At 41.0% G+C, this 13,977-nt stretch overlaps 2 protein-coding genes across 4 annotated transcripts in view; one reads left to right on the top strand and one right to left on the bottom strand.

The window, feature by feature from the left end:
• The first annotated feature begins 891 nt into the window (after positions 1 to 891).
• Positions 892 to 9,933, top strand: LOC129853999 (uncharacterized). Its single transcript, XM_055920588.1, has 2 exons — positions 892 to 1,297; positions 7,553 to 9,933. Exon 2 carries the CDS (start codon positions 7,562 to 7,564, stop codon positions 8,489 to 8,491), a length of 930 nt encoding a protein of 309 aa, XP_055776563.1. The 5' UTR covers positions 892 to 1,297; positions 7,553 to 7,561; the 3' UTR covers positions 8,492 to 9,933.
• LOC129853998 (uncharacterized) overlaps positions 9,882 to 13,977 on the bottom strand; it is a 29,396-nt gene continuing 25,300 nt past the window's right edge. For all 3 annotated transcript variants that reach the window (XM_055920586.1, XM_055920585.1, XM_055920587.1), the window contains 4 exons: positions 13,684 to 13,800; positions 13,111 to 13,195; positions 12,753 to 12,981; positions 9,882 to 12,341 (listed from right to left, as the gene is read on the bottom strand). In XM_055920586.1, the coding sequence (XP_055776561.1) occupies positions 12,043 to 12,341; positions 12,753 to 12,981; positions 13,111 to 13,195; positions 13,684 to 13,800 (730 nt within the window). In that variant the 3' untranslated portion in view covers positions 9,882 to 12,042. The remainder of the gene's footprint in view (positions 12,342 to 12,752; positions 12,982 to 13,110; positions 13,196 to 13,683; positions 13,801 to 13,977) is intronic.

Here is a 13,977-nt window from a genome sequence, read left to right as displayed (position 1 = left end):
TCATCGGAAGAATTCTGAGAAGGTTAGTGAAAAAATTAATATCTTTTGGCGATGTTGACTTTTATCGCTCACTTTGGCTAGAATCAATGCTGGGCTGCTAATTGCTATGTGCTAAGCTAATATAACGATTTATTGTGTTTTCGCTGTAAGACACTTAGAAAATCTGAAATATTGTCTGTATTCACAGGATCTGTGTCTTTCGATTCGTGTATGCTGTGTATTTTTACGAAATGTTTGATGATTAGTAGTTAGGTAAACACGTTGCTCATTGTAATTATTCTAGTCCATTTGTGATGGTGGGTGCAATTGTAAACTATGCCATCTACCTGAAATATGCACTTTTTTCTAACAAAACCTATCCCATACCATAAATATGTTATCAGACTGTCATCTAATGAGTTTTTTTGTTGGTTAGGGGCTATAAATATCTTAGTTTAGCCGAATTGGTGATGGCTACTGGTGTTGGTGGACAAATAAAAGATGGTGGATTATGCTAATGTGTTTTTAGGTAATAGATGTACATCTTTACATATTGTGTCTTCCCTGTAAAACATTTTAAAAATCGGAAATGTTGACTGGATTCACAAGATCTGTGTCTTTCATTAGCTGTATTGGACTTTAATGTGTGAAAGTTAAATATTTTAAAAAAATATTTTTTTTGAATTTCGCGGCACTGGTTTTTCAGTGGGGGGGGGGGGTGCCGCTAGCGCCACGCTGATCCTAGACAGGTTAAATGAGAAAACGGTTTGTCATAGAGAAACTCTGCTCACTCAGAGGCCCCGCCCAAGTGAACAGACATTGGTTATAAACTATGAAACACGCCCTTCCCTCCCCTACTATATAAGCTCTGTTATGAAAATGTAACCTCCTGTTCCAAGGACAAGAGGACGGCGGTCCCCACGTTAAAAGGACAAGATCACCAATAGAACTAAGCCAACCTCGGCGTGAGATCTGGTCGAACGACAAGAACCTAACGAAATTAGCATTGAATTACAACATGAAGATGACGATCAACACACCGAAAGGATGAATTTCGACTATACCAGCCAGAATATAGCATGAGTTTAAAGTATGGCAACTTGGTGTGAACTTTGAACTCTTATTCACTAAAGAAGTGATACCTCCTAGCTGTTGCGTTAGCAACCGCAGCTGTAAAAGTGGGCTAGGAAAGGACGGACAAAGGACCCGTTCTACCACACGACGACGGTACTACCAAGTATTCGTTCTACCACCAGACATTATTCAAAGGACAACCCGGCCTTCCATCTACGACCAACCGATCGAAGCGCAGCTCAGAGTAAATATTTATTACATTTTCCTTTTCCAAATGGGCGGTTATTTAGAATGCATAAGATACTGTATTTACGGTAGCATAGCTGCCTAATGCATTCAAATGCCAATGGTTTGATTGCATGACAAAAAACAAATGAGTTTAATGTATTAAATATAGATATAGGCATCATCTTTGAGGAAGTTTATATGTAACTAAAATCAAATAAATATGTTACTTCTGACACCATTATCTAAAATGTCATTATCTAACAGATCATTAAAAACAGCTTAAGTATTGTCCATTAAAAAGTTGCAATGTAACTGTTACATGAATAACACGACAACCAACATAGAGTACACAATTTACTACCAATAATAATGACAGTATCCACGACACCAAAACTATGTACAATGCAACTTAGATGAAGGAGAACAGGAAAAAGCATGTTTTCAAAACAGGTGTGAAGTTAGTGGTAGAAAAATTCAGGTCCAATCAGTCAAGTGGGTTTAAATATACAAATATTCTATTAACCTGGCATATTGAGCATTTAAAAAAAAAAACATGCATATGCATTAAGGCTTGTCACGGCACAGACAACATGAGGGAGACAGACAACTGAATAGACAACAGTCAAGTCTGCTTAGGTGCGGTCTCAAAAGGGGGTAAATCCATTTGAATTCAATCACTTTTTGACAGCATCCCTTTTGATTTAAACACAACTTTCCATAAATATTTGCCAATGGAAGAAGTGGTCAGAAAGTGACATTTTGGACCTTAATGCCAAAACATTCAGGAGATAAAGGTGCTCAAAGTTGACCCACTGCATACCCCACCAAACCATGAGACATCCATGTCTTCATAACTTTAAAAGAGAAACAAAAGTATACACCTCACACACATGGTTATGGACTTTAAAAAATAAGACACCTGTACTATGTCAGATATACATGTACTGTTTAAATGTATTCAATTATGAGTTTGCATCCCAATATCACACTTTAAATATATTAACAGTACAACATTTGGACACACCTACTCATTCAAGGTTTTTTTTCTTCATTTTTACTACTTTCTACATGAAACTATGAAATAACACATATGGAGTCATGTAGTAACCAAAAAAGTGTTAAACAAATCAAATATATTTTATACTTGAGATTCTTCAAAGTAGCCACTATTTGCCTTGATGACAGCTTTGCACACTCTTGGCAATCTCTCAACCAGCTTCACATGGAAAGCTTTTCCAACAGTCTTGAAGGAGTTCTCACATATGCTGAGCACTTGTTGGTAGCTTTTCCTTCACTCTGCGTTCCAACTCCTCCCAAACCATCTCAATTGGGTTGAGGCCGAGTGATTGTGGAGGCCAGGTCTAATGCAGCACTCCATCACTCTCATTATTGGTCAAATAGCCCTTACACAGCCTAGAGTTGTGTTGGGTCATTGTCCTGTTGAAAAACAAATTATATTCCCACTAATCGCAAACCAGATGGGATGGCATATCGCTGCAGAATGCTGTGGTAGCCATGCTGGTGAAGTGTGCCTTGAATTCAAAATAAATCACAGACAGTGTCACTAGCAAAGCACCCCCCACAACATCACACCTCCTCCTCCATGCTTCACGGTTGAAACCACACATGCAGAGATAATCCGTTCACCTACTCTGCTTCTCACAAAGACATGGCAGTTGGAACCAAATATCTCACATTTTGGACTCATCAGACCAAAGGACAAATTAAAATATACTTTGATTAGTTTAACACTTTTTTGCTTACAACATGATTCCATATGTGTTATTTCTGTCACGTTCCTGACCTATTGTTCCTTTTTCTGTTATTTATTTAGTTGGTCAGGGCGTGAGTTGGGGTGGGTTGTCTTTGTGTGTTTTGTCTAGTCTAGGGGTGTTGTATGTGTATGGGGTAGAGAAGAGTGAGGTTGTCTAGTTATGTCTATGGCTGCCTAGATTGGGTCTCAATCAGAGACAGCTGTCATTCATTGTCTCTGATTGGGAGCCATATTTAAGGCAGCCATAGGCAGTAGGCTTTTGTGGGTAGTTGTCTATGTTGAACGTTTGTTGCTTGTCTGTGCACTTACGTTATTTAGCTTCTTGTTAGTTTGTATATAGTGTTCGTTTTCTCTCTCTTCTCAATAAAAGAAGATGTATTTTGCACACGCTGCGCCTTGGTCCAATCTCTCTCAAGAAGACGATCGTGACAATTTCATAGTTTTGATGTCTTCGCTATTATTCTACAGTCTAGAAAATAGTAAAAATAATGAAAACCCTGGAATGAGCAGGTGTGTCCAAACTTTTGAACGGTACTGTACATCACAGAAGACTGAAATATAACAAATCTGTTTGTGATAGAAACACCAGGTTTTCGGCATTAACATCAATGACTGTTGATTATTTATGAAAAATATTACTAACATTTCACTCTTGAGGCCACCAGGTCGTTTAACTACAGGAAAGGGCTACAAGCTCACAAACAGTGTTGTCCAATTATTTATTAATTTATTTAAATGTTTTTTAAAATTATATTGACATTTTAAAACCTTTACTGTCATTTATATAAAACTTTTGTAATATATTCTCATAACATAGCTTAGACCCTATTTCATACCATCTGAGGTTTTTATGTTGTGCCAGCTATCGGTTGAGATACATGTTCTTGAATACAGGTGGTTGTCATTTCAATCATAGAAATAGAATGGACCTATCCCTTTAGACCTCTGCAATTTTATCTGGCGTAATTTTTATTATACCAGGCTAGACAGTTAAGAACAATTTTTTACAATGACAGCCTACCCCGGCCAAACCCTCCCCTAACCCGGACGACACTGGGCCAATTGTGCGCCATGCTATGGGACTCCCAATCACAGCCAGATGTGATATAGCCTGGATTCAAACCAGGTACTATAGTGATGCCTCTTGCACTGCGATGCAGTGCCTTAGACTGCTGCGTCACTCGGTCCCCAATGGTACAACATTGACGTTTAAATTGAATTTAAATGTTAACTTGTAATTACTACCACAAAAATGACAGCCGGTCCATCCACCGTTGAATGTCAATTTAAATGGTCATGCCTATTCTATTATCTATGTTTCTATAATTTCAATAGGTTCCCTATGGAGGTTTGACAGTATAATATAAAACGACATACAGTTGAAGTCAGAAGTTTGCATACACTTAGGTTGGAGTCATTAAACTCGTTTTTGAACCACTCCACAAATTTCTTCTCAACAAACTATAATTTTGGTAAGTCGGTTAGGACATCTACTTTGTGCAATACACAAGTCATTTTTCCAACAATTGTTTACAGACAGATTATTTCAATTATAATTCACTGTGTCACAATTCCAGTGGGTCAGAAGTTTAAATACACTAAGTTGACTGTGCCTTTAAACAGCTTTGAAAAGTACAGAAAATAATGTCAATGCTTTAGAAGCTTCTGATAGGCTAATTGACATAAAATGAGTCAATTGGAGGTGTACCTGTGGATGTATTTCAAGGCCTACCTTCAAACTCAGTGCCTCTTTGCTTGACATCATGAGCAGCCAAGACCTCCACAAGTCTGGTTCATCCTTGCGAGCAATTTCCAAACGCCTGAAGGTACCACGTTCATCTGTACAAACAATAGTATGCAAGTATAAACACCATGTGACATCGCAGCCGTCATACCACTCAGGAAGAAGACACTGTGCAAAAAGTGCGAAAAGTGCAAATCAATCCCTGAGCAAAAGCAAAGTTCTTGTGAAGATGCTGGAGGAAACAGGTACAAAAGTATCTATATTCACAGTAAAACGAGTTCTATATCGACAAAACATAAAAAGCCGCTCAGCAAGGAAGAAGCCACTGCTCCAAAACCGCCATAAAAAAGTCAGACTACTGTTTGCAAATGCACATGGGGACAAAAGTTATACTTTTTGGAGAAATGTCCTTTGGTCTGATGAAACAAAAATAGAACTACTTGGTCATAATGACCATCGTTATGTTCGGAGGAAAAAGTTTAGAGACCCCTATTGACTCAGATCTGTATAGAGACCCCTATTGATTCAGATCTGTATAGAGAACCCTATTGATTCAGATCTGTATAGAGATCCCTATTGACTCAGACCTGTATTGTGACCCCTATTGATTCAGATCTGTATAGCAACCCCCTTTGATTCAGATCTCTGCTGCAGAGTAGTGTTTGTCATGTTGCATTTGTGACACAATCTGTACTTTTGATGTTGAACATGATTCGGCAGCCTGATGTGGCAAAGGAGTTTATTTTCCATGTCTTGGTTGATGACCCAGGATTCAGAACCATAAAGTAGGACCCAGGATTCAGAACCATAAAGTAGGACCCAGGATTCAGAACCATAAGGTAGGACCCAGGATTCAGAACCATAAAGTAGGACCCAGGATTCAGAACCATAACGTAGGATCCTTTTCATCAAGTCAGTTCAACAAATTTCTGCCCTGTTAGAGCTGCCCCGGTCAACTGTAAGTGCTGTTATTGTGAAGTGGAAACATCTAGAAGCAACAACGGCTCACCCGCGAAGTGGTAGGCCACACAAGGTCACAGAACGGGACCGCCAAGTGCTGATGCGCTTTAAATTCGTCTTTCCTCGGTTGCAACACTCACTACCGAGTTCCAAACTGTCTCTGTAAGCAACGTCAGCACAATAACTGTTCATTGGGAGCTTCATGAAGTGGATTTCCATGGCCAAGCAGCCGCACCCAAGCCTAAGATCACCATGTGCAATGCCAAGCGTCTGCTGGAGTTGTGTAAAGCTCGCTACCATTGGACTCTGGAGTAGTGGAAACACGTTCTCTGGAGTGATGAATCACGCTTAATCATCTGGCAGTCCGACAGACGAATCTGGGTTTGGTGGATGCCAGGAGAACGCTACCTGCCTGAATGGAAGAACTTGACTGGCCTGCACAGAGCCCTGACCTCAAATGTATCAAACAACATTGGTATGAATTGGAACACCGACTGCGAGCCAGGCCTAATCGCCCAACATCAGTGCCCGACCTCCCTAATGCTCTTGTGGCTGAATGGAAGCAAGTCCCTACAGCAATGTTCCAACATCTAGTGAAAAACCTTCCCAGAAGAGTGGACCAACTCCATATTAATGCCCATGATTTTGGAATGAGATGTTCGACAAACATGTGTCCACATACTTTTGGTCATATAGTCTATATAACCTACATTGCATTATGCAACGATGACAGGGTGTGACTGTTTTAGTGACAGGGCATAAATATTTAACCAAGCAAACGTATTAGACATTTAATTGTAAACTGGGTGGTTCCAGCCCTGAATGCTGATTGGTTGACAGCTGTGGTATGTCAGACCGTATACCATGGGTATGACAAAACATGTATTTTTACTGTTCTAATTACGTTGGTAACCAGTTTACCACCTCTGTTTACCACCTCTGTGGTATATGACCAATATACCACGGCTAAGGGCTGTATCCAGGCACTCCGCAATGTCTTAGAACAGCCCTTGGCCGTGGTATATTGGCCATATACCACACCCCCTCGTGCCTTGTTGGTTAAGTGAAGACAAGAGATACAGTTAGTATTTGCTAGGTCTTACTTACTGAAACATACTCTCAAGTTAAGTACCCTACTGCACACAATGAAGGTATCCAAAGGATGCTTGTTTAGTTTGTGTTTTAGAATGATACATTTTAGTACATTTGTTTAGCTAATGGTTTGACTGAAAATGTTCCTAATTTAGTATTATTTATGTACCGTATAAAAGGAACACATTATACAGATGTTTTTGATTATAAATATATTTAGTTGTAGAGATGATTACTTCCAGGAGTTGTGTGCAATAGATATTATATCTTTGTCTAAAACACATTACAAACACTCAAATGATACAACTCATTACAATGGTATCTCTTTTTGAAAGTAATCTTATTTTGTTATAATTTTATTTTCATGTTTTGTTTGATATCCTGTATTGATTCTAGAAAAATATCAAATAGAAATAAACCTTGTGAACTTATTCTGTCTCACCCTGTTGTAACACACAATTAAATCTGCTATTATTCCATTGTAAGTTTGTGTTGTCTTTTGTCTTTGTAAATAAGCGACATAGCTTCAAAATGTTTACAACTATCATGTGGAGCTTAAGGACGTTCATATCGTTGCATACAGCTCCATCTAAACCTTTATATTAGAAAATGTGTCATTACCTCATAATGATGTTGTGCAAACAATCTAGTTAAATAAAGAGACACACGATTCATCTAATTGTCAACTTTCATCTTTTCAGGGAAAGAAAATGCAGCGACAAAACAAAAGAGAAAAAACGGAGACCTATTTCCGTGGGGAGCATAAGAGTATAGAATCAATGAAAATGGTGACCCCACTAAGTTGTAGACGTCTTATTTCAAAAGACATTCCACTGTACCCCAAAGCTGACAAAGCGGAATTTCACGTGGACAAAGTCTGTCATGTAACCACTCCAACAGGTCTGGCAGGAATCATGGATTTGAGTGGATTTACAGCAGGGCAAAGAGGGGGTTTCACATGGTGGGCTCTTCACATTACAGAAGGTGAAATTGAGGCAGCAGAGAATCGCTTCCTTGAAAAGGAACAGCTTTCCTTTGACCCAAAAACGGGTGAAGAAAAAAGACACAATCCATTCCTGAGGGAATTCACCACCTCCCCTGTCTTCCAAAAGGGATCTCGGTATGGGAACTTTAAGTTTACCTTCCCCTTGGAGGATCTCATGCAGATGTACACAGAGCAGATCTGTGAGGGAGAGAAGCCTGTCCTGAGAGTCTATGAAACCGTGTTTTACCGGCAGGAGATCATGTACGTTGTGGTTGTCCACGGTCCAGAGGTGACAGAGTTTGATGAGTACCCACTTCTTGCTGATGAGGATGATAAGGCAATATGCATTTATAAAGATGGTCAAATTGTCTGGCGTGCAGAAGCAATATGTGAAACCCATACAAAGAAGCTGATCATCAACAGAGAGAGTGGAACAGTTGAAACAGAAGAACTAGGACGTGGTTATGAGTATTTCATGTGGGACCATGTGACCCTGGCATTCCATCTGCCAGTTGACCGCACCCTCGTAGTTGAAGAGAGAGTATTAAAGGATAGACTCCATGCATGTGAGGGTATCACACCTTTTCTCCAGGATGAGTTGTTAACACTAGAGGAGGCAGAAGAAGTAGTCAATGGCATAAAGAATGCTATATAGGGACAGTGCTAGTGACAATGCTACATAGGGACAGTGCTAGTGACAATGCTACATAGGGACAGTGCTAGTGACAGTGCTATATAGGGACAGTGCTAGTGACAGTGCTATATAGGGACAGTGCTAGTGACAGTGCTATATAGGGACAGTGCTAGTGACAGTGCTATATAGGGACAGTGATCGTGACAGTGCTATATAGGGACAGTGCTAGTGACAGTGCTATATAGGGACAGTGCTAGTGACAGTGCTATATAGGGACAGTGCTAGTGACAGTGCTATATGGGGACAGTGCTCGTGACAGTGCTATATAGGGACAGTGCTAGTGACAGTGCTATATAGGGACAGTGCTAGTGACAATGCTACATAGGGACAGTGCTAGTGACAGTGCTACATAGGGACAGTGCTAGTGACAATGCTACATAGGGACAGTGCTAGTGACAGTGCTATATAGGGACAGTGCTAGTGACAGTGCTAGTGACAGTGCTATCTGGGGACAGTGCTAGTGACAGTGCTATATAGGGACAGTGCTAGTGACAGTGCTAGTGACAATGCTATATAGGGACAGTGCTAGTGACAGTGCTATATTGGGACATTCTAGTGACAGTGCTATATAGGAACAGTTATAGGGACAGTGCTAGGGACAGTTCTAGGGACAGTTTTAGGGACAGTTATAGGGACAGTTCAAGGGACAGCGCTAGGGGCAGTTCTATGGACAGTGCTAGGGACAGTTCTAGGGACAGTTTTAGGGACAGTTCTAGGGACAGTGTTAGGGACAGTTCTAGGGACAGTTCTAGGGACAGTGCTAGGGACATTTCTAGGGACAGTTCTAGAGACAGTTCTAGAGACAGTTCTAGGGACAGTTCTAGAGACAGTTCTAGAGACAGTTCTAGGGACAGTGCTAGGGACAGTTCTAGAGACAGTTCTAGAGACAGTTCTAGAGACAGTTCTAGGGACAGTGCTATATAGGGACCGTTCTAGGGACAGTTCTAGGGACAGTGCTAGTGCTGACTTCTCAGATCTCAGATAAAACTCTCTCTAGTCAGTTGAGAATGTGATGTGTATAAAAGGGGCTCAATCACACAACCCTGATAATGCTAGATAACAAAATTGCCTGGCAAAACTGTGCTACATTATAAACATTGTAAAAATGTATTTCCCTTTCTTTGTATTTGCTGATGTCTACTATATCTAATGCAAAACATGCAGTGTATATATATATTCGTTAATGAATTTCCCAATCCATTCCATTCCACATACTTTAGTCTTAAACTCTGTAATGATTTACATAGCAGAAAACTGGGCTTACTTTGGTTTCCCACCTTTTATGTTCATAATACTATACTGAATAATACATAGAATGGGGCAAACTGGTCCAGTTATGATGAATACCTCCTTTGTGTTGTATGTTAATGTTTAATGAAGTCAAATAAAACATGTTCATCACCCATTGACTATTTTTGATTGTTGTTTTACAGACATGACCATTTTTTCCTGAACAGAAAAACAGATAAGTTGAAATGTTTATTGACATCTTCTTCACTGGACAGAGAGGTGTAATCCTGTTTCAATGGTTATTGACATCTTCTTCACTGGACAGAGAGGTGTAACCCTGTTTCAATGGTTATTGACTTCTTCTTCCCTGGACAGAGAGGTGTAACCCTGTTTCAATGGTTATTGACATCTTCTTCACTGGACAGAGGTGTAATCCTCTTTCAATGGTTATTGACATCTTCTTCACTGGACAAAGAGGTGTAATCCTGTTTCAATGGTTATTTACATCTTCTTCACTGGGCAGATAGGTGTAACCCCGTTTCAATGGTTATTGACATCTTCTTCACTGGACAGAGGTGTAACCCCGTTTCAATGGTTATTGACATCTTCTTGACTGGGCAGAGAGGGGTAACCCTGTTTCAATGGTTATTGACATCTTCTTCACTGGACAGAGAGGTGTAATCCTGTTTCAATGGTTATTGACATCTTCTTCACTGGACAGAGAGGTGTAATCCTGTTTCAATGGTTATTGACATCTTCTTCACTGGACAGAGAGGTGTAATCCTGTTTCAATGGTTATTGACATCTTCTTCACTGGGCAGAGAGGGGGTGGAAACATACATACTGTACATACAGATAACCACACGTGCGCCCTGCAATTACATCTGTGACCCTGTGCATGTGACCAATGAAGTGAGCCAGTTCAGAAAGGAGTCCCATCAGCTGAGATGGTACCAATTAGATACTAGCACAATCACGCCTACCTTATTTGGTGGTCTATTTAACCTGACCGGGTCTGTTCACTCATCCTGCTGCCGCTTGATGCCACTGCCACTATGTGCTGGCTTCTTGCTCTGCATTTATGCTCCTGCTACTATGTGCTGGCTTCTTGCTCTGCATTGATGCTCCTGCTACAATGTGCTGGTTTCTTGCTCTGCATTGATGCTCCTGCTACTATGTGCTGGCTTCTTGCTCTGCATTGATGCTCCTGCTACTATGTGCTGGCTTCTTGCTCTGCATTGATGCTCCTGCTACTATGTGCTGGTTTCTTGCTCTGCATTGATGCTCCTGCTACTATGTGCTGGCTTCTTGCTCTGCATTGATGCTCCTGCTACTATGTGCTGGTTTCTTGCTCTGCATTGATGCTCCTGCTACTATGTGCTGGTTTCTTGCTCTGAAGTGATGCTCCTGCTACTATGTGCTGGCTTCTTGCTCCCACCACCACCCCAGCCTCTAACTGTTGGGTTCTGTGCTCCTGCCGGGGGGATTGGTAGAGTTTACCGCACTCACTGTTTGTAGGTAGTTTTATATAATGACACTTTCCTTGGGCAGTGAGAAACCCTGAAGGAGCAGAGACTATATCGCAAGGACTTGAATTATTAATTATTTAATGAATGGTTAAACATGTTTCTATGTTGTGTTTCCTTTCTGAAATAAACTCTAAACTAAACTAAACTAAATCCAGTGGATACGGTCCAAGACAACTATAGCCAGTGACATTCAATAGAAGTTGTTTATGAGTTATGTGCTCACCGTTTTACAGCTGCTGTACCATGAAGCTGGGAATGTACTGGTACGCAGCACCTCAGGTCAAAGGCCTTGCTTCAGGGCATGATGGCAGTGTGTGGCATGTGACATCAGATTACATTACAGTCATAATTACAGCTTGATTATAACGAGTCTTTCTGCAGGTTTAGAACTGTGCATACCGTGCCCTCTCTCTCCTAGACATCACTCCCAGCTTGTGTACTTCCACACCCCTGTCTGTACTTTCTGTAGAGGCTGGAGACCTAACAAATGGTTCATGTGGGTAGCAGGGAGGTCTGACCTACAGGGGGAGACCAGGGGAGAAAACATGACCAGGAGATGAGGACCAGAGAGGGACTGCTGGGAGAAAACAAGACCAGGAGATGAGGACCAGAGAGGGACTGCTGGGAGAAAACAAGACCAGGAGATGAGGACCAGAGAGGGACTGCTGGGAGAAAACAAGACCAGGAGATGAGGGCCAGAGAGGGACTGCTGGGAGAAAACATGACCAGGAGATCATCATGATCATCATGACTTCACTTTGTCAACACAGTTTTGATAAGCTTGTCTTGTCCAGTTAAGTGTTTGAAGATGTCGTTACATTTGATTGCAGTCTCTGGTCTTGCTTGTTTCCTGGTTGTTGTCTCAATTTGTCTCAGCTCATGTTCATTATTGACCTCTCCTGTTCCACCCTCTGTGATGTAGAGCTCTGTGTAGATCTTATTGAGAAGTGTTGGGTTTCCTTGTTTAGCGATCCCCTCAAATACACATTGAAACTTCTTCTTTAGATTAGATTTGAGTTCATGTTGGAAAATCACAGCAAGCTCATCTGAATCTAGAAATAACACAGAGGAAATTAATATGATGTCTGTTTTAATGCCTACAGTATTGTAGGACTGTTATAAAGTTTTACATTATAATAATTTATTCTATTAACTGTCTGTATAAATGTGTAAATGTTTTCATAATATGTTACAGACTATGGTGACTGATTATATTATTATTGGTATTATTGATGGTATTATTAATGTTGTCTCTCTCTCTCTTACTCTCTTTCTCTCTCTCCTCTGTCTCTCTGTCTAAATGAATCAACACAACACATCCCTGCTGCTACTTGATGAGGTCACTACGGTTTGTGTTGAGGCTGCTACAATATCATTGAGTTACACAGCTACTTTAGCTGTACTTTAGCTACAGCGTTTAAATGTTATAAGACATCATTCAACATGAGGCAGACAGATCTTACTTTTTTCCAGAATGTCAGCAAGATCCTTCTGGTTCATTTTCCTCAGGACGTGCTGTGTGATCTTCAGAGCCCCCTCTCTGGCACTGCTCTCCTGCTTCTCATCTTCAGCATCCACCACTTCCTTATCCTGCTTCTGACTCTCAAAGCCTTCTGGGAGTTCTGGACTAAGAATCCTCTTGAACATCTTCAGCTCGTTCTTCACAAATGTCATAATATTCTCTTCAAGCAACTGAAATAAATCAAGTAATTAAGTTAAGCAAGAGACAAAATTATTTCTCATTAACACATTAATGAATGATTGACAGATCAACTTTGCTTGAGGTAAACAAAAACAAATGTACATAACAGGACCACATACACAGAATATGGAGGCCAGGTCTGTTTGATGACTCTGGGAAGACTGAACACTGAGAATCTCTGACTCTGATCTCTCCTGTTGGTTTCTGTGGACAAAACATGAGATTACATCTCCTCATCCAGGGAGTACACGCACACACGCACGCACGCACGCACGCACGCACGCACGCACGCACGCACGCACGCACGCACGCACGCACGCACGCACGCACGCACGCACGCACGCACACACACACACACACACACACACACACACACACACACACACACACACACACACACACACACACACACACACACACACACACACACACGCAGACACACACACACGCAGACACACACACACGCAGACACACACACACGCAGACACACACGCACACACACACACACACACACACAGACAGGGAGGGAATGTTGTGTTTGTTTAATATTGTTTTAGGACTATGAAAATGGAAAAAAGGATTAGCCTATGGATTATGAAAACAACAAAAATAAATGGGGAAATGGGAGAGGTTGAAATGACTAGAGACAGTGTTGTTTAACTCACTGACCATGACCCATGAGTTCTCCTTACCTTTGTTCAGTAGAAAAGTCTCCCTCTCTGAAGTTTATAGGCTGACCCATAGACCAGTCACTCTTCATGGACACACAGCTGGGTACAGGGGAGGCTGGTCTCTTCCGCTTGATTGGTCTTCAACATAACAGAGACAAACATTACATCTCTCATCTACTCTGAGCTCAGATGGGGAAACATAAGAGTTTCATTCCAAAACGCTGTATATCCATTTTCAGAAACGTTCAAATACATTATGAAAGAGATGTGTTTTTTCACTATCTAATCATGGCATGGTGTTGTTCAATGACAGAC

Source organism: Salvelinus fontinalis, chromosome 4 (assembly GCF_029448725.1).
Source record: "Salvelinus fontinalis isolate EN_2023a chromosome 4, ASM2944872v1, whole genome shotgun sequence".
Taxonomy (NCBI): domain Eukaryota; kingdom Metazoa; phylum Chordata; class Actinopteri; order Salmoniformes; family Salmonidae; genus Salvelinus; species Salvelinus fontinalis.
The sequence above is the reverse complement of the archived record's forward strand: the minus strand, read 5'-3'. Positions and strand labels throughout refer to the sequence as shown.

Bases quoted from the DNA above. Each gene is read 5' to 3' on its own strand.
- LOC129853999 (XM_055920588.1), top strand. From the start codon at position 7,562: ATGCAGCGACAAAACAAAAGAGAAAAAACGGAGACCTATTTCCGTGGG.